The sequence below is a fragment of the Ochlerotatus camptorhynchus genome, unplaced genomic scaffold (genome assembly GCF_037179485.1).
Source record: "Ochlerotatus camptorhynchus isolate MF236.1 unplaced genomic scaffold, CSIRO-AGI_Acam_v1.1 ptg000304l, whole genome shotgun sequence".
In the NCBI taxonomy this organism is placed as follows: domain Eukaryota; kingdom Metazoa; phylum Arthropoda; class Insecta; order Diptera; family Culicidae; genus Ochlerotatus; species Ochlerotatus camptorhynchus.
In genome coordinates, this window is record NW_027040792.1 from 2403475 (window position 1) to 2430548 (window position 27074).

Genomic DNA, 27074 nt, shown 5'->3' on the forward strand with positions numbered 1-27074 from the left:
AATAAATCGAAATCGCTCCAAGTTGTGCAATTTGCGTCCGCTGACAACTGCTAGCAACTATCACACGCGAGAAGAGTTCGATCCGCAGAAAAATAAAGGAAGTTGATAATCGAGGTAAAATCAAATTTAATTTTTCGAAAGTGATAAACAAGTGGCGATTGTGCTCGGGTCCGATTTCTAGCAGTGTGTTTGTGTCCCCTTCACTTGACGCCCCGTGCGATCTGAATGTGTCTCTAAATCGCCACAGCAGCACCAGAAGTGCTTTTGTGAAACAAAAGTGTATTTTTCGAGGGTTCGTCGCTTGTTTTCGATCATCGGATTGCAGTAGTCCTCTCGAGCGGCGAAGAAAGGAAAAGTGAGATGATGAGAGATCATCATCTGGAGCTGTTGGAACGGCGACGCCGGAGAAGATACCGCCATCGGGACGATGGCGGTGGTGGTAGCGGAGGCGAAGGTGGATCAGCTGCACGAAGACGACGCCGGTGTTGGAATGCTGCCAACGTTTTGGCGACGACGGCGCTGTCGATTGTTGCGATCATCGTGAGCAACTGGGCCGGTGTGAATTGTCAAGGTGAGTTTCGGTGTTTTGTTCGCAGAGGCAATAGCATTTACCTCAGAGCAGTCGATTGTAACACTACTCGAGCTGAACCACTGTGCGAAACCGACCAAAGACCGGTCCGTCGCGACGGTGTGTGTGTAGATCAGAATGGCTGTTTTTGTGATTTTCGTTGAGGTTTGTTGATGGCTGGCTGCAGCCAGCGATATTTGAAAGCTTGAGAACGAACGAGTTTCTGTTCTGCAGTTCAGTACGAGGCGGTGGAACGATTTGCATTGATTAGGTTGGGGGATTTTCTAGAAGTTTTGCCACTGCGGTGTTTGCTCAAATTTAGCAGCTAAGTGCAGATTTTAACAGTTCTACGTTCAGTTGAGCATGATAATTCCTTTGATTGTCCGACGCATCGAAAATTGTGAAACCGTCAACCGTTATCATGTGCTCGAAGCCAGTGAGGGGAAGGCCCTAAATTAATTGCTGCTAAGTATCGATTCCGTTGATCACGATCGATATGCGCTCCGGTGACAAACGGATCCAGAAGCACTAATCAGTCTATTTTGACATGCAACTGGATTATACTGGTGAAAAATGTTCAGCAAACAGAACCCATGGCAACACATGGCTTCCTTGTTCAAAATCAGTTATTTTTAGTTTCTCGAAATGATGTCAACCGTTTCCGGAATTGACATCGGCAAGAGAATCCACAGATCAAATTCAGGGGACTTGGGAAGGGCAAGTATCAGACCTCTCGATAGCACAGTCTACGGGTTATCATACACCCAACCTTTTTTTACGTAAGTAAAATTACGATTATTTCTGTTGATTATGATTGAACATTGGTTTAATATTTTAATTGATTAGCCTACCTGTTTGTTTAATAGGATATTCTAATTTAATGTTTCCGTTTTTCAACTAGGGTAAATGTCGGCTTCGGCACCCATTGACTGTTTTCGGCAACCAAAATTTAAACGTTAATTTCACTATGTTTTACGATCAACACACTTCCCTGAATGTATCCAAACGATTCTTTAGTCTTTCAGCTTCAATCTGATTATATTTGTAGGACCGAGCAATCCTGTTATGCCAGATTTTTCTTCAAATGAAGAATACGTACTACAAAATGGGGCTGATTTCGAGTTGCCGATAATAGAACAGCTGGTTAACACGCAGTTCTAATGGGAAGGTTGCCGAAGAAAAAGAGGCTGCCGACAATAGTCACACTCACCTGAGAAGTTTAGAGCGTTGTAAAAACGCTTTCAAACAGTTTTAAAGAATTCTGTCGATAGGAATGGATAGAGAAGCAAGCAGCAGATGAATTGAAACAAACAGACACGTCATATATGTACGTGACGCTGTGAAAATGCTAATAGAAGTGCGGACGCTGCTTAGATTGACGAGAACACGTAAATTCCCCTATTTTTGTTAGAATTGAAAAAAATGTGATTACCGTTTTAACTACGAGTATAACTTAACCTAACGTACTAGATCACGTATGATCTGTTGATCTGATCTCAGACAGGTGTCTCTGAACCTCTCCAGGATGAAAACTCTCCGTTCTTCTAATGTCTGAATTCCAGCCAGGAGGTGGATTGCAGAATTTCGAGTCCGCGGTGGACTGTTTAGGATTATCCTAAGAATCTTGTTCTAGATCCTTTGCAGTTTGAGGTGATGGCATTTGGAACAACTCTCCCAGATTGACATATCATACTCAATAACAGGTAGGATTAGGTGTCTATAGAACAGTAAGCTTATTTTTCAGGGATAAGGTGGACTTCTTATTGATAAGTGGATACAGTGATCTTATCAGAATGTTGCACTTGGTGTTAGTTTTGTCAATATGCTCTCTGAAAAGAAACCTGCTGTCTAGTGTTAGTCCGAAATACACAACCTCTTTGGACCATTCCACCACTGAGCCGTTTACGCATAACTTATTATTCTCAGACGGAACAAGTCTTGGTGATTGAGAATTTTGAAATATGATGACCTGGGTCTTCGTCGCGTTGATACGGACCTTCCAGGTGTTGAAATACTCAGACAGGACATCCAAGCCTCTCTAAAGTTTGGCAGTAAGAGCTCCGATGACCCGTCCCTTGTAGACGATGGATGTGTCATCTGCAAACGGAAGTCGGAAGGGAACAAATTGAAGAGGATGGGCCCAAGGATACTTCCTTGTGGAACGCCCGGACCAATGTTGAAGGCATCAGAAGTGATGCCATTGAGCGAGACTTGAAATGTTCTGTTCGAGTGGTAATTTTGGATGATCTTCACGAGGTAGATTGGAAGACCGTAAGACCGTAATTTGTACACGAGGCCATCATGGCAGACATTATCAAACGTTTTTTCAACGTCCAACAATACCATGGCAGATGTTTTAGATACCGACTTGTTCTGCCTAAGAATATTACTTACTCGAGTTAGTTGGTGAGTAGTCGACCGACCTTGTCGAAAACCAAACTGCTTCTCTAGTAAGATGTTATTTTCTACGGTAGATGTTAGAAGACGCCGGCAGATTGCTTTTTCAAGAAGCTTTGATAACCCTGAGAGAAGGCTGATAGGTCTGTAGCTGGAGGGAGAGAAAGAATCCTTCTCAGGTTTACGGATGGGTATGACTTTGGCTAGCTTCCAGCACGAGGAGAAGTAGCCAAGCCTAAGGTACTGATTAAAAATCAGTGCTAGGTAATTATAGCTCGTATGTTCAAGATGTTATCGAAACCTGGAGCCTTCATATTTTCGAAAGACTTGATATAGGCTAACAGTTCGTCAGCTGAAATCTCTGAAACACCGGGGATATTGTTGGGAATCAAATTCAGGTTGGCTGCGTTTTCAGCAACAGCAGCCTCATGTGGACTAATCATGTTTCGTCCGAGATTATGAGAGCTGACGAAGTGTTGGCAAATCACAGCAGCCTTCTCAAAAGGAGTTATCAGATGAACCACTGACGATTCAGTAAAACTAGCGCTGGAATGAGTCTGGGCCTATTTTTTAAGATTTTGATTAGCTTCCAGAAAGGCTTTGCACAATCTGGGAGAGAACGGATCTTATTGTAAAAATCGTCATTTCTACGATTCATCATCCTGGCCCGAATGATCTTTGTTAATCGATTACAATTGGTCTTCAAGTTAGGCTGACCAGTACGCTGGTACTGCATACGAATGGTGCTACGGAGTCTAATGAGCTTCCGAGTGTTACTCACATGTCTGGATACTAACACGTGTTGTTCCCTGGCCCGGGAAATCGCCCCCTCGATGATCTGTAGACACCGGTCTACATCTTCGGACGTCCCCGGTTGGACATCGTAGTCGATGGTTGTGTCGACGCAGTGTTGATGTTGCGCCCAGTTGACACGATGGTAGTTGCGCCGGGAAGCTTCGAATCAGTTCTCCGAGGTACACACTTCGGCCACCACCGGATAGTGGTCCGAGCTGAGTTCTTGGTAGACAACCGATCGTGGGATGTGAGCCATGTTGCTGATGTTGATGCCGATGGTGTGAGCACCGGACCGACTCAACCGGGTGGGAGTGTCCGGACTCAAGTCTGCTGCCGATCCGTCCCTAATATTGACTTATTTGGGGCAGTAAGCCGCAACAATGGTGATAGGGCCGACAGGAGTGGAAACTTCCCCCCTATGGCTTCGATGGTCTTCAGCTGAAAGCTCGGCAGCAGCCGACAGCAGATGTTTAGGGCGATGGCCACTCCTCCTCACCCAGAACTGGTTCGATCTAGCCTCACAAGCCGAAAATCGGGAAGGTAGACGTTAGTTGCGGGCCTCAGGTGGGTTTCAGTTATTACGGCAATGTCGATGTTTCGTTCATTGAAAAACTCAACGAACTCGATGTTGTTGCTGTTGAACGAGCAAGCGTTCCAGTTGACTAGCTTCAACACTGCAGAGGCCGTACTCGATGACGAAAAGGCCCAGAGTAAAATCTGGTCGTAACGGGGTTTGCAACTGCGCAAACGTTTGGCAAGCTGGGTGAATACGGGGATCAGTTGCTCCGCTGTGAACAGAGCATCTGTGTTTTCGTTCGATGATGATGCATCATCCTGACGCCTGGATAGTCCGGGAGGGGAGGGGGGACGTGCTATGGGATGCAACGGTTGCAGCATACGTTTAACGATTCGTGTATTCGGGAGGGTTGGGGACCCCAGCAGTTGACGAGACTGTTGCAGCAGTAGCAAGGTGGTTGTTGATTGGAAGCGGCGGAAGCACCGGAATTTGACGTCGTTGATGGATGGCAGGACCTTTTGCGGATTGCAATGAGCTCCGCACGTTTTGGACACGACTTGCTAGTTGCCCGATGAGCAGCCTCACAATTGGCGCATGTTGGGTCGGCGTTCTCCATCACGTAACAGGCAGTGAGCGCCGGCTGCTTGCCACAATCGTCGCAACGGTGGGCCATATGGCAATTTTTTATGCCATGTCCGAACAGCAGGCAGTTTGTGCATTGGGTGACGTCACGGTGGACGGGCTTGTACTGATCCCATTTCACCACTTTAAAGGTTAAATAAGAACCAACCAACCAATCAAACCAAACTCGATTACGACGACTGGGTTGGGGAAAATATTTTTTTTTTGTTACATTAAAACAGTGACAAAATTATCACTTTTATTCTACACTTTTCAAACGTTTTTTATGGGAAATTATAAAGTATTCATTTTAGCAGATCCAAAACGTAATTGCCTATCGATTGGTCTATTTGGTTTTTCATTTCATCTATAAATTACTAAATTATAAGCGTTCAAAACCTAACACCTTTTCGTGACGATTGCAATTTTAGATTTTCTATTTACCCTCTGATCCGTAAGTCGTAGTCTACGTCAAAAAAGGATGAATTTCATTCAAATCTGTTAACATTTGTATTGGTATTTGTCACAACTTATAACAAAATTGGTCTCAAGTCGCATCTTTCAAATCATATTTTTCAATCTAATAGTAAAACGTTACCGTTTCAGTTAATTTTGTTAAGGCTTATCTTAAGGAGCTTCTTTGATTTTTGTTAGAATTCAGTTGTAATAGTACAAAGCTATGAAATATTCGAATAAAAAATATGTTTTTTTTTTTATGATCTAGGATCCAAATTATTCTGAAGTATAGACCTTTATCGTTAAAGGATCAACAGAGACTCAAAGGAGATGTTATCCATAGATAATTGTTTAAAAAAAAAACCTCACAGAGCCGAAACACACCATATGAAGCATATACGAGGAACTATAATATATTCAAATCATTCTGAAGAATTGATCTTGAAGTTCTAAATGCTCAATTAGGTATCTCTCGATGTTCCTACTAAATTTAAACTAAACAGCTCACTACATCACGGCAGATACATATTTGTCTTATCAAAATATCAAAGATACCCCAAACCATCCTGAAGTTCAGATCTTGATGCTCTATAGACTCAACAAGATTGTGTACGATGTTCAGACTTAAAGTTGGCATTTGAAGAGCCTTCTGTAGCCCCTTTACGTCATGTATTAAATTCTTGAAATAGCTTCAGAATTCGACACACTTACCAAACCTACAGTGGCGGTTTGACGAAGATGTTCATGGTTTTTTGCCGATAAACGCTTCTACAGAAAATGATTTGGCACTTACCGAATCCATGATTTCCAACGGACTGCATCAAGTCAACACACTGCTGAATACAAATGAGCGCTGCTCGATTTGGCATTCGTAAGTGATAACGATGCTGTAGCCCTTATCGACCCTCCGTTGCCAATTCTGATAATCGACCACCACCACATAACATTCATTCTGCAGTTAGAAATAAGCCTTCACAACGAGCACAACGAGCACCTAGCTCATACCGCAGTAGGCTGTGTATAAAAGAAAATGATTTACTTAGTTTGACAGTTGCACCATGACGAAGTGGCTGCGTATTCGTGATTTGTCCCACGCGCAAATGTCGCAAAAAGACATTTCAATCGTCGTGGGAGTGTCCTGGTTTACCGTCAAAAGGGTTTTAGACCGAGAAAATAAAGGACAACTATCCGCGAAGGTGGCCATAGGTCGTCCGAGGTCAGCTCGAGTTCCGAGGGCTATCGGTGCTATCAAAAGGAAGATTCGGGTGAATCCAGTGCGTTCAATAAGGAAAATGGCAAAAGAAACACGGGATCAGTTACTTTACGGCACGAAAGATTGTAAAGGAATATCGCGGGGCGAAGTCGAGTGCACGGAAAAAAAATTCACATGATTACCAACCGCATCCGGGAGCTACGAGTCGAACGATGCAAGACAATCTTGAACTTCCTTAAGCGAAAAAATCCGGTAATGCTGTTCACCCGTATCAAATTCCAGAACGAGAACTGTTGATAGTTCTCTTCCGGTAAAAGACATGGCCGACGAGCACAAGAACGTGAATCTGACCAAGCATCCTGCTAGCGTTATGGTGTTTGGATTGGTGACTACCGATGGCAAACAAATGGACCCGGTGTTCATTCCAGAAGGCGACAAGGTCAACACGGAGGTCTACATTGGGATTTTAAGTAAGTATGTTCTTCTGTGGATCAAATAACAGTACGGTACGAAGCCAAATGTTATATTTCAACAAGATGGGGCTCCGTGCCACACCTCAACCCGCACTCAGAAGTGGTTGCAGTTCTGGGCGAAGGATATGTGGCCGCCATCCAACCCCGATCTTAATCCGCTGGATTACTCAATATGCAGCAATACAGCAAGCCTCAGACAAACATTGACCCGTACCTGGAGAGAAATGGATCCAGACTACATTATTAGAACCTGCCGTGCATTCCGGAAGCGTGTGGAGGCCGTAATTGCAGCAAGTGGAAACTCGATCGATGATTAACATAGTTTAAAACTCTGAGAAACATCCCCCTTTGAATAAATAAAATAACTCGAAAACGAAATTTTTGAGATTTTTTTTAATTTTGACATTGCTCAATGGTGCAAACATTATCACGCATACGGTACTGAATGATGTTTCTATGAATAGGGCAGCTGCTATATTCTATGATTAACTTCATACCATACTGAGTGAGTTGGTTCCTTGTAGAAGAAGTCGACCATTTGTCACCGACGGGAAACCCTGGTGGACTGCAGAGCTGCGAAACCAGCTCAATGTTTTACGTAAAGCTCGAAAGCGGTTTCTTCAATGCCGGTCAGAGAAGAACAGGATTCATCTTCAATACGTTGAAATTCTCTTCAATAAAAATCAAGTACTTTGTTATCGTGAATATGCAGACCGTGCAGAATCCTAGAGCTTTCTGGTCCTTCATCAAACGTCGAAAAAGCAGTGGAGGAATTTCGAGTGAAATGCAATACAAATCTCGGACTTCATCACTGAAAATGTATTTTCGTTATTTCTCTGAAAACCGTTTCGTAAAAATGAATATCGTACATACAACCCATCTTTCATAAATGGTACGAAACATTCGTTTTTGCTGTAATCTGGCGCAATGTCAATTTTACGCCTTATTCGTATAATATACAAATACATCTTCGTACAATCAAACCAACAAATGCGCTTATTGTCTCCTAAAGTGCTGATTGTGTGTTGGAGATGGGATATTTTTTTTTTAGAAATATTGTCGGTTTGACCAATACATGCAAGCTACCACAATAAATCATCGCGGTGGTTTTATGTTAGAGAAAAAAAAATACATGCAAGCAGCAGAAAAAGCAAGAAAAATCGAAGTACCGCTCCATGAGCGCTTCTTATTTGCCTTTAGCTTTACCTCTTCTCATAGCACAGATAGAGCAATGGATAAAGCACAGTTCTTACGATCCCAAGGTTAATGTTTCGAGTCCGGTCTGAAGCATTTTTTTATTTCTTTTTCATTTATTTCTTCCAATGATGAAGTTATTTTTACCCATCCTCACTAACACACTCCACATTTTTCGGTTTCCACAACCAACACTTGTGGACCGCTGGTTGGGTGCAGCGATAGCGAGTGTGGCAGTTCTAACGAAACTAGCTTCATACAATGTACAAATCCATTTCGTTGCAGAAAACAACGAATAAATTCGTAGAACAAACGAGCGATTTCGTTGTATAAACGAAATTTTATTTTCAGTGATTCGACCGCGAAGAAACTGCAAACCTCTTTGCAGAGTTTTTCGAAACCGTTTACAACTCTGAAACACCACAACAAGATGAAGCCCTGTCAAACGTTCCTACTTTTGATCTGAACTTTCCAGTCTTGCATGTCACAGAAAATGACGTTATGAATGCCTTCAAAAATCTCGACGTATCCAAAGGAGCCAGCACTGATAATCTTCCACCAATTTTCCTCAGTGAGATCCTTGTCAGATAAAACATCCCCTGATGTGTGGAAGGCTGCTTCGATTGTTCCAATCCACAAAGCAGGGAACACGCATGTCGTCTACCCTACCGTGCTGCACAGCCGATCATATCAGAATATCAGCACGGTTTCACCAAAAAGAGATCTACGACCACAAACTTGATGTGCTACACAAGTTTCATCAATAACAAGCTCGAAAAAAGGATGCAGGTTAATGCAATTTACGTCGATTTCGCGATAGCATTCGACCAAGTACCACATTCTTTAGCAATTGAGAAATTAGATCGATTAGGATTTCCGAATTGGATCACCGACTGGCTCCGTTCATACCTGAGTAACTGTTGTGCTTTTGTGAAACTGGAGTCTACACGTTCGCAAGTAATGCAGATTATGTCAGGAGTCCTTCAAAGCAGCATACTTGGGCCTCTTATATTTATTATTTTTATAAATGATCTGTGCTCCCGGTTGAAATTGGAGAAATTATTATTTGCGGATGTGTTGAAGATCTTTCAGACCATAACGCCATCATTAGACTGCTGTGCACTTCAAGCCGATATCAATGAGCTACACAGATGGTGCATTGTAAATAGTATGTCGGCTAATATTAACAAGTGTAAAACTATTTCGTTCACGCGCCGTCAAACTTCCATCGGAAACGAGTACTACATGAATGATGTTGCTCTTGAATGTACAGATTCAATCCGTGACTTGGGAGCGAATGTGGACAGCAAGCTTCGTTTCAATAGTCACACTTCCATGACCACGGCCAAAGCGTTTGATGTCCTAGGATTTATCAGACGCAACACGGTAGGATTCGACGATGTATACACACTAAAAGCACTATACTGTTCACTTGTTCGGAGTGTTCTGGAATATGCCTGTCCCATTTGGGCGCCGTACCATACTACCACCGTAAACTAATTATTTTGGAAACGATCTCCATCAGAAGGGTCTGTATAAGGAGCTTGTTCATTCGCGATCTATTGACAGGCTAGATAGATTGTCCTATGTTGTTGGAACAGCTAAGGATCAACGCTCCTCAACGTCAACTTCGTAGTCGTCATCTGCTATCCATTCCTCTACATCGGACAAATTATGGCTGTAACAACCCTCTATGTGCTTGTATTCGTGTTTTCAACAAACTTCACCGAAACATCTTCACTGACCGCTGCAAGTATTGCTCTCGTTGATGGACTGGATTTCGTTAATCTCAGTCAACACAATACAGTCCGAAATGAACTTGGCCGCACGCTGGATTTGGTATTTTGCAACGGTGAAAATGATTTCGATATCGACGAATCCGCTGTGCCGCTTTTACCTATTGATGCACACCATCCTTCCTTAATTCTGTCGCTACCTGCTCCACTTAACTAGCCATCTCACCCAGCTTGCAACGTGGATGATAGAGCAGGGCTTCTAGACTTCAAGAAAATTGATTATGTCTTATAACTGCAGTATCTGTTTGATCAAGACTGGGCCGATGTGTTTGAATGCATTGATGTTGATGAGATGACTTTGCGTTTCTGTAGCATTATTCAACATTGGTTGGAATCAAATGTTCCTCTCAAAAGACGACCGTTTTCCCCAGTTTGGAGTACTCCTCAGAGAAAACTACGTTGTCACAGAACAGCTGACACGAAGCGTAACTTCAAGCGTGCCAGTATCGCTTACATTAAACAGTGCCTTGTACAAATCAAACGTCCTCAGAGTCCAGTGGAATTTGTGGCGTAACCCCCGAAATGTTTGGACAAAGACAACAAAGGTCAACAGCAAAACATGGTACACGATGGGAAAGAGTCCACTTCTCTTAGCGAAGCATGTGAGATGTTTGCTAAACACTTTGCATCTGTCTTCGATAAAAATATGACAAGTGTCGTTGAAGCTGAGTCTGCTGCCTCTGATACGACACTAGTGACTTAGTGGAACTGAGCACATTCGAAGTAACTTGGGATATGGTACTTTCAGCAGTAAGGAGACTGAAAACCTCACTCTCTCCTGGTCCAGATGGAATTCCGGTAGTGGTGTTCTGCCGTTGCTTAGCTGCCTTAGCAGAACCTTTAGCAGCCATTTTTAATGCATCCTTTGAGCATGGAAAATTCCCAACATTGTGGAAGCAGTCGTATATGTTTCCTGTTTTCAAAGCTGGCAATAAGCGGGATATTAAGAACTATCGAGGTATCACCAGTCTTTCGGCAGCGTCCAACCTGTTTGAGATCATCTTGAGCGAATTTGTCCTGAATCGCTCGAAGAACTACATTTCAACTGACCAGCATGGATTTATTCCTGGTAGATCGTTAGCTAGTAGCCTTTTGGATTTCACCAGTACATGTATCACCGCGATGGAGGATAAGGCACAAGTCGACGTCATATATACTGATCTGATAGCCGCAGAAGGTTTTGTTATGCAAGCTTCCCCGACTAGAAGCGTCTGAGGAACTTAGGTCGTGGTCAAGGAATCAAAAATATCTCCAAATGACAAAATGACAAGCGATCAACGTACCGAATAATAACGCTATGTCAGAAGTGGAAAGCAATAATGATATAATCTTCTTCCTTCTTTTTCATCACAAGCAGCCCGTGCGACACAACTCACTCGGGGCGGTAGAAGGAAACGAGCGAATTGTTGGCAAGCTGCTTCACGAAGTAAAGCCGAAGATGATACACGTGTGTTAATGGGAATTTTTTGTTATGTCTCTTCTCGATTCATATCAAGCTATGTTCTCATCCGTGTATATTGCAACAAAGCAGGCAAGCAACATATAATTATACTTCTACCACTCGGATCGAGCTATTTGCAGAGCGAGCTTGTCATGGTAGTCGTAGCAACTGTTTTGTATATATCGTTGGTTGCTTTATGTGTTTGGATTCGCTGAGTCGTTGTTACATTCCTACTTGACTGGACGAACTCTTCGAGTACGACTAGGATCTTCTGTCTCTTCTACGTTTACCAGCACCTCTGGAATACCTCAGGGAAGTAACCTGGGTCCACTTTTGTTTGAGTTAAGGCTGAAATACACGGTTCAAGTGAGTTGATTCAACTCACCCTCGATCTGGTAGTCGGCGTTCAATTGACATGACATCCAATGGCGCAAGTCCGAAATCGACCGACTTACCGGTCTTACATTTCGCAGTTCAAGTGAGTTGAACGCCGAATTGAATCATCTAAACTGGGCTTTATTCCTCAACGATGTAGCAGCTTTGTTGGGAGTTAAATGCAAACTCGTTTATGCAGATGATCTTATGCTATACGCCATAGTCCACTCGATTGAGGATTGTCATCGTCTTCAAGCTCTGCTAGTTTTGTTTGTGGATTGGTGCCGTCGCAATAAGCTCATCATCAGCGTTCCAAAGTGTGCAGTGATGACGTATTAAGGCAACTACTGTCAGATGAATTGCAATAAATAAATAAATAAATGTTTGTGACGCGTTCGATTTTAATATTTCAAGACAGACTTTTAAATCTAGGATAAGAAATAATCTGTGTTAATGTAAGTGTTAGTGTAATGTGAGTTAGAATAAGTTTCTACGTAAGTCTGTTTAAAGATGAAGCAAATAAAATAAAGTATAAAGTTAAACTGAAAAAATAACTTGAGTCCTCCAAATCATCCAGAAGCTAAGATCTTGAAGTTCTACAGGCTCAATCAAACTCTTGTATAATGGCCTGACTTATGCCTTGGATTTATGGAGCAACCTCATCGACATCATCTGAGCCGTATAGATGTCTTTAAAAAATATCGAAGATTCTCCAAATCATCTTGGAGTTCATATTTTGAGATTCTACAGTCTCAACGAGATCAGGGTGTCGACTACCTGGAAAAACCTGGAAAGTCAGGGAGTTCTATTTATGATCTGGAAAGTCACGGAATGTCAGGGAATTTTAGTGGAGCTCAGAAAAAAAATATACTTTTGGATTTATTCTAGCCAATTTAACGTTGAAATTGAAACGAACCAAAAAAGCCGAATTGAGTATTTTGGGTGAAAACACAAATTTTGGCTGTTTTCTCTTTCGCTTCGTTCAGAAAAATAATCAGGCCTTCCTGTTTTTGTAAGTGTAGTTGGTCCTTTACTAGGGGTATGCTGTGGTCATATAACGCGTCTACCTTACATTGATTTTAGTACTTTGCTTTTTGGTACCCACTTTCTAGTTCGTTTAACTTAAAACTGGTGCAATGGGGCAAAGAGCTCGTTGACAATTGACATGTTTACTGTTATATAAAGAATAGTTTTCGACAGTCAAATCGCTCCTTAGGTTCAGCTAGGACGTGACCTGGCTATGTTTTTCATTGCTCCGTACTATAAAGCAGAGCTGAAAAAACACTGCAAAAGCTTTCGTTGTTGTATGGTTTGGCGAATCCCTAAATAAAACAACGAGTTATTTGCGAGGTATCTACAATATCTTCAAAGATGTACCAGCAAGACGAGCGTTTATCACGATGTATTCTGGATCTACCATATTCCCGATAAAGTTTTGCGGTCGCCGATGGTTGGAAAATAGTGGTGCTGTTTAGAGGGCAATCGAAATTACTCCGCAAATACAAAAATTTATTCAAGGCGACCAAAAAGACAAAATCGAACCAACGTCAGCTTCCTAACAAGATGTTAAAAACTGTTTGAATGACTCGCTGCTGATGGCTAATAGTACGTTCAGACTGCAGATTTATAACATGTTATAGCACTAACTTAATGGTGGTTTCTGTTTTGCAATTATTTGACAACTGTTATAACACGTTATAACTCTGTAGTCTGAACGTGGATTAAGCTAGCTTTCTTCAAATCAGTTGCTGTCGAAGTTGAGCCATTTCTATGCGAATTTCAGACGGACAACCCTATGGTGCCTTTTTTTACAACGCGATGTCTCAAATGGTTCATTAATATTGATCATCTGAACAATATTGCACAGGTAAATGCAATATCTAAGGCAGCTGCAATTTTGACGTCTTGGTAAGAGTTTCATGTGGTGGCGGGGGAAGTTTGATAAAGAGAGATGATCAAACCGATTTGTACCTTCCTAAAGTTGTCCTTGCTCGCTTTCTACTCTCTATATACAATTTTCACACTGCCGTACTCTAACGGAACTATCAACTCTATACTTTCATCTCCTCATCTATCGTATTAAAATTACCACTTAAGTATGTTACTTGAAATTAGTATCTTCAACTAAGAGTTTCATATGTTTGACTAATAAACAACTTTTCCAAGACGCCATCAAACCCCTAAAATGAATAACTAAAAAGATACATTTTGAATAGCAGTTTAGTACAAGTTTAGTACAATTCTTTTTTGACCAAAAAATAGAGCTTTTTATAGCAAAAACATTGGCGTCCCCTCAAACCAATCAGTGAGGACAGGCATTCTACGCCGTTGTTATTGTAAAGCTTATTCTACACAAAGTATACTTACCGAATTGTCGAATTGACTGAATACCATTCCACACCGCGAGCTAATTCGCCGGCTTCCTTGTAGCCTAATTAAGATCCAAATCTTTCTTCGGACCATAAAAGGGAATTTAACACCCCTTTGCAACCTCCACCGCCGAGGATCTGATTAGACCGGTGACATGGCAAACAGTTGGCAATTTCTGTCTAACTAACGTCATGAAGCTAACCTCCATTCAGCCGGGTTTGTTCCAACAAAACGGTTTTTTGGTCATTAGCGACAGTATGTGAAAATACTGAGCCCCCCCGTTCCGCGATTCATTACATTTATGCTTCCCTCACCGAGCCCAAGACGACCGGTACCTTTCGGGTAATGGCAATCGCAATGTAAAAGACATCATCTAGCGACAAGACACGAACCGGGCGAATGTTTCAATCTCGTCGAAATTATGGTCAAACAAAACACATTCTCCACGACTGCACGACGAAAATTGTAGCTGACAAAACGGTCAAGTACTGTTGTTTGTTTTTTTCTCTCTCTCGTGAAATCGTAAATAATTGCCTACCATAAACCGTTCCAAGTCCAGTGACGAATGATGAAATGATTATGCTGTGAATATATAGGGAGACACACAATGACCCCTTGACATGGCATGCTGCTACTGTTGACGTCGTCTTGGCTGGCATATGTACTTGAAATGGCGACACTTGTTCTGCGGTCATTTTCATAAACCATCACAGTACACCGTTACACCGTGTAACTGTTTTCCATGTGTGATATTTCACAAGTTCATTTTTATGGCTCCGTGGTACCGTTTGTGACGAACTGGGAACATGGGCTTCGAAAATGTGAGCCACCTGTCCACCTGTAGCCTCAGTTGACATTAAGGAAATCGCACGGTCGAAGTTTTTGCTAAAACTTGTCGCTATTAATAACAAGCAACAACAGTGTCGCCGTCGTCGTTGGTAGCAAGTATCGCACCGAATTAAACCGGCGATGACGAGGACTCAGCTCAAAGAGTGTGTTACCAAAAAAGAGACCACCACAAAACGGTTCAAGGTCAACAAACCACACAATATGGCAACGACGACGACGATGACGGCGACGAAAACGACGGGGTCTTGTATTTCGAATGGTGCACTCCGTTTTGGGTGAGTAATTGCTTTAAATTCGATCGCCACTGTTCAATACAAAAAAAGGGTTGCTGCGTTGCATAACTTCCGGGCTTTCATTAAATGGTGGCGTTGGTTAATGAAAACAAAACAGTATCCGCCGAGGCGATTGATTGTTACAATTTAAGTTGACTTGGATATTACATTTTTAAACCTTGGCGGGTATTATGTGCTGAACAATAATGTTGAATGCAAAACAGACTTCCTTCCATCAATCCATGTTTGTTCCATTCTGAACGTAGATGTGGGTACTGGAAGACTAGAATATTATTCATAAAACGAATTTTGGATCCAAGGCCCCTCGGTTGGAACATTTAAACTAGTGAGACTCTCACTAATTTAAACTATATCCGGATGGATTATTCGGTTCAAAAGATTTCAAAAAAATTAATTCTTCTACCCCTATTTATGCACTGTATACAGGAGAAACGGTTCCTGAAAGAAGGACCATTAACTCTGCTGAAATATCCCGGTGAGACTAACTACTTCAGGACAGGTTTTAACAGTTTTAGAGAATTTCAACCCAAACTTTATTGACCCTACAATCGCGAAGCAATCCACTGAATTAAAGGGTGTCCCCCAGTCCGCATCGTGCTCTCTTGCCGTGCGGATCTATTTGCTTTTTGCTGAAGGAAGTGTTACTACTACCTAAAGTTACAACAAATTTAAAAAGCACTTTTTAGTGCTCAACCTGTAAAATGTCTACCTTCTTCAACTCTTATTCCTCTTCGATCCTTGTTTGGACCCTACCCGAGGTAATCCTTCTTGAATATCGATTTGGAAAATTCCTCTTCAATCCTTCAGATTCTTATAGTACTCTGCTTGGAAGTCGATTTGGATAAAAAAAATTACTGCCGCCATGGCGCCTAAGCGCAAAAGAAAGGGGAAAACTCTTGACTCCCCTTCTGATGAAATTAATTTGAGTAATCAATTTGATTTGCTCATGGATGATGAGAATGATGCCGAGAAGAAAAAGATTCCCCCTATTGTGATAACCACTTCCGATTTCCATGGAACTTTTGAACATCGTGAACGTTAAGTTTTCACTACAAATTGGACGCCCCGGGGTGAATGCCGTGTATTGGCTGAAACCTTGGACGGATTTAAATGTCTTCTCAAGTATCTTACTGAGAAGGAGCACAAATTTTTTACTTACGACACCAAAACTGAACGTGTGTTGTCATGAAAGGACTGCCCAGTGGTGAATCCCTGGATCAGATCAAAGATGAACTGGCAAAATTACTTGGAGTTGTGCCACTCCAAGTAATCATAATGAAAATGAAATCCCGTCCTGGAGATTCGCGCAACGGGATTTCGGATGATTTTGATTTAGTTCACTTCAAGTCTAGTGAACTAAACAACCTTAAGGCCTTAGAAAAAGCTAGCCTTATGCTCCATGTCCGAGTGAAGTAGGAACACTTCAGGAAGACTGGAGGAAATTTCCAAAACCTCAACCAGTGCCGTAAGTGCCAGAGATGGGGTCACGGAACTAAAAATTGCTACATGCCAGCTAAATGCATGAATTGTGGTGATTCCTCTCACACAAAGGACGACTGTCCTGTGAAGGAAGATCCTAAGAAATTTAAATGTTCAAATTGTAGTGAAAACCACAAATCCAATTTTTGGAGATGTAAGACTCGCAAAGCGATCCTACAATCTCGTTCTAAGCGACAGGTAGGAAACGCTCCACGTTTCCGAACAGGTACAAATTACTCTGCTGTTAACAACGGTCAGCGAGGAACAAATTCTACATTCGTACCCGTAGGTACAAATATCTCCCCTGCTTCAAATGTTTCATCTGTACCTACTCCCCTCGCTGCTAACAATGTTCAACGAGTTAATGGAGCTACCTATGCTGCTATTGCAGCGGGTAGAAATCAAAATACTAACCAACGTAATTCTAACGGAAATTTTGACAATTTTGACTTAGGAAGCATTACTGCCCCTAAAATGGAATTTTTACAGAAATTATTAATTGACATGAATTCTGATATGCTTAAATCTAACTCCATGTTTGATGCTATTTAAACTGGAGTAAAATTTGCAAACAATATTGTCATGACTTTAAATTTCAGTAATGGATTTTAAAGCATTAAATATTGTAAATTGGAATGCTCGATCTCTTAAAGATAATGAAGACGAGCTATTTAACTTTTTGAGAGTTCATAACGTGCATATTGCCGTTATAACTGAAACGTTCCTTAAACCTGCCCATAAGGATAAGAAGGACGCAAATTACTTGATTTATAGAAATGATCGTCTTGATGGACCCTGTGGTGGCGTTGCCATCATTATTCATAGACGAATCAAACATAAAATTCCTTCTTCATTTCAAACCAACGTTTTTGAAACTGTGGGAGTTTCTGTTGAAACAAAATTTGGACAACTTACGTTTATAGCTGCCTATTTGCCATTTCAATGCGTATGCCAGCAAAAGAATTTTCTTGAGGGTGACCTTCAGAAACTTACCCGTCATAGGTCTAACTTCTTCATTATTGGTTGTTTAATGCAAAACACCACTCATGGAATAATGCTCAAAGCAATTCCAATTGTAATATTCTGTTTGATGATGACTATTCAATATACAAACAGCCCAACATGCTTTTCTTCAGCAAGAAATCCCTCAACTATTGATTTGGTCCTAGCTGATTCATGTCAGCTTTGTAGCCAATTGGTTACCCATTAGAGTGATGCAAAATTTGAAATTTTCGCTCCACAATACTTAAACGATTCCAAATCGGATCCTGACTAACCTCTCAAAATTTGAACCCATTTGGTGAGAAACTGAGATGGCACAAACCATTTGAAGTTTGTATGGGAATTACTATGGTAAAACCAAGATTTTTGTTCATGTCTATCTAATAATTCACCATATCGGTTTGCTTCAAAAGCTTTCAATTTTACTTGTAGGAAATTTTCCCAGCTACAACTTTGCTGAAGACCACTTTTTGATTAAATGCAAGGATCGAAAGTTATTAATGGTTCAATGCACTGATGTCTTATGATCATGCTCAATCAACTGCTCAGCAGGCAACATTGGTGTTTCTGGGGCGTTGAATAGGACACACAAATTATGGCTACTCTATGTCACACTGCAAAATACAGTGTTACCTACAGAGCAGCTGCTCGATCATGTCATAAGTTTACCAATCTCTTAAATAATTAATAACTATTTCCTGTCTCGTTTTACATAGAAACGATCTTCAGCAAAGTTGTAGCTGAGAAAATTTTCTATAAAAATGGCTATCGAACTGTTTCGCAGCTCAATATGGAAAAAGACTAGAAGGCAATGAACAAAAAGTTGAGATTTCCCATAGTAATTTACATGTAAACTTCAAATGGTTTGTGCGAAGTCTGTTTCTAACCAAATGAGTTGTAACTTTTGGAGGCTAATCACGACCCGATTTGAAACCATTTAAGCACTGTGGAGCGAAAAAGTTAAATTTTGCATCAGTCTATTACCCATACTGACTTCAGTTCTTCACCTTCCTGCAACTTTTGAAATATCCCAAGAAATAATTTCAAATCCCTACAGTTATGCTCTTGAATCTCTGACTACTTCTATAGTTGAAGCAAGGGCTGCCTCAGTACCAAAATGTGAGGTTAAATTCGATTAAATTATAATAGACGACGATCATCAGCTCTTGATCCGTCTGAAAAATGTCCGTAGGAGGCAATATCAAAGAACACCCGATCCTGCCTGAATGTATCTGGCGGGATTTGCACAAACAAATGAAAAAGCGATGCTCTGCCCTGAGGAACAAAACTTTTGAAAATAATAAAATTAGACCTAAGCTCCAAACCCTTTTGGAAGCTCTCAAACATTTTTGAAAAAACCACAAAAGTCTATTCCAGCGCTTAAATAAGGTGGTAAAATTTTGATCACAAATGAACAATTTGAGTTGATGAACAGCTGAATAAGCTATTTTGTAGCTGAAGAAGCCTGTTTTTGCCTGAATAAGCTCTTATTCAACATTAAATGTTTGTTGGGTAAGCAATTCGAGTGTTCCCATAATTTCAAGTTAGGTCTTACTAGTCCTATTGAGAATCAGGTTGCTCGGGATCACCTGAATATTTTCTCTCGGGAAAATAATTTTCATTATTCCTGGGGACTGATTTGGACAAAGTAAGAACCGTAACTAAAAAGCTAGGGGCAAGTCAGCTGTACTCTGAGCTAATATATTAACATTGCGTAACTGTGAGTTACTCGTAGCTGCTAAAAAAACAACAAAGTAGCCTTAGCATAACTTTTTTCAATCGGTCGTATTTACAAAAAAAAAGTCAGCCATCATGAACATTTTTGTTTAAGAATTAGATTTAGATTTCTTTATTAAAGAGACTTTCAGCTGCAGTTTTGTTTAAATGCAAGTAAGCTATTTTTCTCTCTCAAACAAACTTTCTTTTTACCCTTCTTACAAAGAAGGGTATAGATATCACTTGAAAAACCGACTATAGATCCGAGGCCCGGAGGGCCGAGTGTCATATACCATTTGCCAATGACTCCCACTCTCACAACTTTCCGTACTCTTCCGGCTTCTCTCTGCCTGTAGCACTCGCTGTCCTCCGCCAGGGTGATGCCGATAGGGATCATACCGGCGATAACGCATACTGCTTCCGACGAGATGGTTCTGTACGCACTCACGACTCGCATGGCCATGAGCCGGAACGTACTGCTCAGTTTCCTGTGGTTCTGCTTCGTTTCCAGCGCTGGAACCCAGGCTGGACCTCCATATCTCAGTATCGATGATGACACGCTGGCCAGAAGACGCCTCTTGCTACTGCTGGGACCAGCGTTGTTCGGCATGATTCTAGCTATCGCGTTGATGGCCTTCGAAGCCTTCTCACAGGCATATTCGACGTGGCTGTTGAAGTTTAGCCGGTCATCGATCATCACTCCCAGGTATTTTAACACACGCTTCGAGGCTATGGTGTGCTCCCCGACGGTGATTTCTGCCCGCTGTACCGCTTTACAGTTACTGACCAATAACACTTCCGTTTTGTGGTGGGCTATTTGCAGCTTCGCTCCTTTCATCCAGTTACCAACCATGTCGATTGCCTCGGTTGACAACACTTCCACCTCTTCCAGCGTCTCGCCTGTTACCGTCAAGACGACGTCGTCCGCAAAGCCAACGATCTCAACTCCTTTGGGCAGTTTCAGCGTTAGCACGCCGTTGTACATCCCGTTCCAGAGCGTTGGACCAAGGATGGAGCCTTGTGGAACTCCCGCTGTGATCCTAATCGATCTCTGTCCCATGTCTGTCTCGTAGACCAGAACCCGGTTTTGGAAATAACTCCTCAGGATCCTGCACAGGTAGTCAGGGACCCTCATTCTATGCAGTGCTTCGGTGATGGCCTCCCAGCTGGCGCTGTTGAACGCATTCTTGACGTCGATCGTTATCACGGCGCAATATCGATCTCCTCTCCGCTTCTGTTTGGACGCCTTTTCAGCTCTCTCGACCACTGTCCGAATTGCATCCACCGTCGATCTCCCTTTCCGAAATCCGAACTGCCTCTCCGACAATCCGTGCTCACTCTCCGTGTATTTCGTCAGCCTGTTTAGGATGATCCTCTCCAAGAGTTTTCCGAGTGTATCCAGCAGGCATATAGGCCTGTATGATGCTGGATCCCCCGGCGGTTTTCCTGGTTTCGGCAACAACACTAGCTTCTGTATCTTCCACCTGTCAGGGAAGTGACCCTCGTTCAGGCATTTCTGCAGCACCATCCTGAACATGTCCGGGGATGACTGGATCGCCGCTTTCAACGCTACGTTGGGGATTCCATCCGGACCGGGAGCTTTCTTCACCTTCAATCCTTTCGCCACTACTACGAGCTCCTCGTTGGTGATTTCGACGTTATCTCCCTCTCCTTCTCCGTACGGTGTAGGTGGCCAGGTTGTTGGGTCGTGCTTCGGGAAAAGTCCTTCCACGATGACTTTCAGCTTCTCTGGGCACATTTCAGCGGGCATCTGTGGACCTCTGATCTTCGCCATCACGACTCGGTATGCGTCGCCCCAGGGGTTGGCATCAGCGTCTCGACACAGCTCCATAAAACAGTTCGACTTGCTCTGCTTAATCACTCGTTTAAAAGCGGCCCTGGCCGCTCGAAACACTTCTCTTCGTTCCTCTCTGTCTGCTTCCGTTCTTGCTCTCTGAACACGTCTTCTGGCTCTGAGACAACTAGCGCGGAGAGTACTAAGTGCCTCGTTCCACCAGTAGACTGGACGCCGTCTGTTATTTGGCTCCAGTTTCCTCGGCATGGTCGTGTCACATGCTCTCACTAACGTTTCTGTCAGCTCGTCCGCATTTAGATCTACGGGACTCCCGTCCACTCGAAGTGCCTCAACGAACAAATCCTTGTCGAAAGCTTTCGTCTTCCACTTTCGGTCACAAGTTCTCGTCCTCCGTACTGCCACAGTATTCCGTTGACCGATGCCATATCGTATCGCCTGATGGTCGCTATGGGTATATCCTTCGCACACTCTCCAATCCATGTTTGCCATCAGCGACGGACTGCAGAAAGTAACGTCGATAATGGATTCTCGGCCATCTCTGCGAAAAGTGCTGCTGGTGCCTTTATTGGCCTGCATAACTTCCAGTTTTGCCAGAGCTTCCAACAGACTGTGCCCTCTTGCATTGGAACACCTGCTTCCCCACTCCACTGCCCAAGCATTGAAGTCTCCTCCGATGACTACCGGTCGTCGTCCGACCAGCTCTTCGGTAAGTCCATCAAGCATCTCGTGGAACTTCTCCATCGTCCATCTGGGGGGTGCGTAACAACTACACATGAAGATTCCGTTGATTTTGGCGATGACGAAGCCTTCGTATGAGCTCGCAACCACTTCTTGAATGGGGTATCTGCCCATAACTTGTATAGCTGCCATCCCAGCTCTATCCGCAACCCAGTTACCGTTATCGGGAGGGACTCGATACGGTTCCGCAATGATTGCAACGTCGCACTTTGTTTCTGTTGTCGACTGCCACAACAGTTGCTGAGCAATGTCGAAATGATTGAGGTTTATTTGGGTTACCTCCATTACTGTTGGCCTGCCATCGCCTTTTTGTATGCTAGGCATTTGAAGCCTCCCGTCGTATGATCGTTACCGTCCTCTTTTTTGCAGAGCATACACCTCGGATGCTTCGTGCAGCCTCTTGCAATATGGCCTTTCTCTCCGCATTTCCTGCACAGATCAGATCTGTCAGGGCCATTGCAGTTCCTCGCCTGGTGACCGAATCCCATGCACTTGAAGCATCGCTCCAATTGCTTGGTAACCCGAGGAGTGGCGAGCACAATGACCAGCCAACCTTGACCTTGCCCGTCTCCAACAGCTTATTCGCTGCAGCTGTCGAAAGCCGTATAACCGCCGTTTGCATGCCGCCGTACGCCTTCCTCATGCGGATTGACATCGGGACATCTCCCAGATCGCAGTACACTCTCAACGCACTTCTTAGCTCCTCTTCTGTGGTGATCTCGTCCAGGTCCCTGCACTCGACCACTGTCTCCTGGGATAGAGCTCTTACGCTCGCCCCTTCGCCAAGAGACATTTCAACGAGCTCCTTGTAGGCTGAGCTCTTGATAGCAGGATCCTTCTTCAGCTCAAAGAGGATCTCGCCTTTCTGGGTTCGCCTGGTTTTCACCACGTTCTCTCCTAGTTGCTTCAACTCCGGATCCTCTCGTACCTTCCGGAGGAGTGCTGCATACGACGTTTTGTCCTTAGCTTCGACGATCAGAGCATCGCCCTTACTTCGCTCCCGACGAGTCCTGGGTATCTCCTTCTTCTGTTCAGCTTTCTTCTTCACGTCTTTTTCCTTCCGTTTTTTCCACTTCTCCTTTGGCTTCTCGACGATACGCCAGCCTTCCTCCTTGTTGTCTTCTTTGTCGTTCTTGACTTTTTTCAACTCCTCTTCCTCTCCTGGAGTTTCCCTTTTCCTCTTCTCCGAGCGTGGATTTCGAGGTCCCTTTGGCGTCTCCTGTATTTCAGCTGCTGCTCTCTCCTTGGCCTCGATCAGTGCCCTTTCGGCAGTTACGGACCTCGTCCTCAGCGCATCCTGTTCACGTTCGGCAGCAATAATGGCGGATTTGATGCCCGTCACCATTTCCTTTATTGCCTTGTGGACGTTGCTCTTATCCTTGATGAAGTCATGGAGTTCATTGATCCTCCTCCTGACCTCCATCAATTTGGTCTTCCCAAGCTGCAATCCTTCTTGGGGTGTGCTACTGCTGGATTTCGGTGTGAACACCTGGCTTAGCATAAGACCTAGCTCTCCTTGGTGTCCTTGCTGCTCACCTTGGGGCTTACTGCTGCTGTTGGAACTCGCTGTTGCCTCCAGGTTCAACACTGGTGATCTCTGCAATATCCCGCTCCTTGCGAACACGTTCGCTCCTCCGTTTTCAATTTCTGGCGTCTTGCCGTCGTCCTTCATATTTTTTTGGGTTTTCTCATTTTCTTCTTTTTTGTTTTTTTCTCCGTTTTTCTCCATTCTGTTGGGTCCCCCGGGTCCGGGCCGCTATCTCCACTCGTTGTATGTGTGTGTGTGTGTGTGTGTGTGTGTGTGTGTGTACGTGTGTATGTGTGTATGTGTGTGTGTATGTAACGAAATGAATGCGCTCACGTTTCTCAGCAACCGCTCAACCGATTTGGACAAACTCGGCGCCAAATGATAGGTCTTGGGGTTCCATTGAACACTATTGAACGGTTTTGGAATCGGTGGACCGGTTCCGGAGATATGGCCGGAATAAGATCCGGTGAATATGGGCCTTCACGCTGGATTTAACGGAAAACGTATTAAAACCATTATGCGACACATCAAATTACTACAGAATTCAAAAATAAGATCAATGCAAGTCGTGTTAAGTGTTCCAGACCACATTGGACACACTTGGACATGTTCCCGGTACCCCGGGGAAGTTGCATGAATATGAATTGAATTAAAACCCATTAAATCACATTAAAATACGATGATAAGGTGATTGGTAGCCTCACCAAATAGACTACACCCGGATATATTCCGGGTACCCCCAGGCAGTGGCGTAGCGTCACTGGATGACACGGGGGTGGGGGGCTTGGTCACTGATAATGACAATAAAATTAATAAACTTGAATAAGTAAGAAGGGTCTGATCACACCATAGGTGGATAAATTCGGGTTTTTAATTATAGATACTGCTTCAAACTGAAAACGTTTGTCTATATTCCAGCATCGATCATACGAACTCCAACAACTTATATGGATTTACAGGAATGATCAGGGAATGATTGCATAGTTCGTCATCCTATTTGAACATTCGGTAGTAACGACAAGGATGGTGTTTTAACGAATACTCTGCACTGATACCGTTGTTAAGTTTTACCCTGATTGAAACCCATATTATTTTTCCCAGATCATCAAGAGCTATTTCTGTTTTGTTTGCGTTAGTAGAACTACAAATATGCAAAAAATAAAGGAAAGAAACCTGATCAACTCTGGTGAGTCTAAGCAGCATTTTGAACCACCTGCACATCCCTGTCAAATGGGCACCACGAATTTGGCCAATTAAAGCTGACTCACATGTACACATCATATCGTTTTTCGAATGTGTTCAAAATTTTGAAATTGTCCTTAAATATTTTCTGTACGTTTTTATTTTTCTAAAAATATTGGAAAACATCATCAAAAATCCAAGAAAATCAGTTTCTTCCTTAGATTTTTGTCAAAAATTACATGTAAAAATATTTTTTCTATCTCATCATAAAAAAATGGGACTCTCAGAAAAACCGTAAATTTTATGTTTTGTGATTTTTTAGTCCAACTTTATGCCATAATGACTTATAAAAAATGTTTTTACACGTGAATTCTCTTTGAAAAATTAGAAAAAATGTGATTTTTTGAGATTTTTTATACCTTTTTCAATATTTTTAGGCAAATCAAAACGTAATTATTTTTTTCGGAGCGGTGAACTCCCTTAAATGCAATTATGAATAAATAAATGATGATTTTTATTTTGTTTAGTTATTTAGTTATTAACTTATTAGTTTCTTTGAAAATATTTTCAATTATAAATTACACTTTAATCCATGAAACTCATGGTTTTTCATGAACTAATCGCAGGATTATCGGTGTAATTTTTTCATCACAATTTACAAAGCGTTGTTGGCAATGATTTTTCACCTCCACTGACGAGACAAACTGCGATGTCTGGAATAATTCTATGGTAGAAGTGACGTGACGTGTTCCTTAATCATGGCTGACCAAAGTAATTAAAGTCATGCAAAATGCCGGGAATGCAACTGATACGCTAGAATATAAGAAAAGAAGTTTACAAAATTGTTTTGAACTTACACCGGTGAAACATATGTGACACATAACTCGATCAAAACTTTTCTCTCGTTCACTGAGTTGCTGCGATACATATTGACATGTTGTCAACGATATTCATCATTGAGCAGCGCGAGTAACTCAGAGCTACTCAAAATTTGCTTAAAAATTACTCTTGATTTAAAGCTGTCTGGGCCCTAGCTAAAAAGTTTCAAAATAAGAAAATTCCTGGTGATGATGAAATGTGAAAAAATTACAATATTGGGTAAATTGACAGATGAATATGTTGAGCATTGTCATGACAACATACTTAATTTTTTCAAAGTTTGGGAACCAAAGTTTGAGCAATTTAAGTGTAAATCAATCATTTTCCATACTAATTCACCGAAATCTCCATACAAATACATCGGTCAATATACCCTATTTTGGCAATTTTTTTCGCATTTCTATCTTTCTTGCTATGCTTTAAAACTGATCGTAACGACAAAAGACTTTTTAGCGGCGGCGGTTCAATTGCAGTCTGCGCCGTCGGGATTTTTAGAGGCATAAACTCTCTGATTACGCCTTCCTTCGGAAGTGAAGTAACTTTTAAATTTTCGATTTGTTAGTATTTGTCCTTCTTTTAAACATATCCAATTCTTTTGAGTTTTACTACTGTCGTGAGTAAAAACTATAAACAACGAACAGTAAACCAATTCTACACTCTGACCACCCAAAAACTTTTCGCTGACATTTACAACCTCACTCAAATCTCGAACACTGCCCGTAACTTCATTCCCAAAACAGTAAACCAACTCGACGTCATTAACCTTTCCGAGAGCCCGTTATTCCAGGAATGCTTCCAGCTTTACAAACTGCCAAGCAATTCATCACTTGTTTAATATTTTTGCACTTCCAAATTTTGACTGTCTAATTTTACACTGCATACCTACCGGGGAGCGTCTCTTTTATGCAATCCATGAACCGTCAGTAGCAAAATTGCCTCTACACCATTTCCAGTTTTTTTTTCACACGCTCTTCTTTGTGCGACCTAATGGGCCTGCATGACGCGCTGCCTCCTTTGCTCTTAATCGGAACGAGCCAAAAGAAAGAAACATAACCTCACTCTTTTCCCTCTAATCTGGAACCGAAAATCTTGCCGCGGCTTGGTGGCGTTTGAACGCACCACCAAGCAAAGTAGGCCTCTGCCCTCTTCTAAGCTTTTCAATTTTACGGCCCGAGTTGGTTCTCATCACATGGGGTTACACTGAAGATACCGACTCGAGCAGAGTGACATAGGAATAGAAAAAAAAAAAATATGAATGGATGGAGAAAAAACGCCAACAGCTCTGAAGTGGTGTATTTCCAACTCTCATTAATACCTAATTAAATCATAGATCATATCGCGTGGAGAGCAACCAACTACTGGCTGGAGGCAGTAAG

General features: G+C 42.4%; 1 protein-coding gene across 1 annotated transcript in view; it reads left to right on the top strand.

Annotated features, from left to right (window-relative positions):
- The first annotated feature begins 307 nt into the window (after positions 1 to 307).
- The window catches only part of fw (furrowed), a 143416-nt gene continuing 116649 nt past the window's right edge, over positions 308 to 27074 (top strand). Inside the window, exon 1 of the mRNA XM_065228880.1 lies at positions 308 to 571. Within this exon, the coding sequence (XP_065084952.1) occupies positions 361 to 571 (211 nt within the window). The 5' untranslated portion in view covers positions 308 to 360. The remainder of the gene's footprint in view (positions 572 to 27074) is intronic.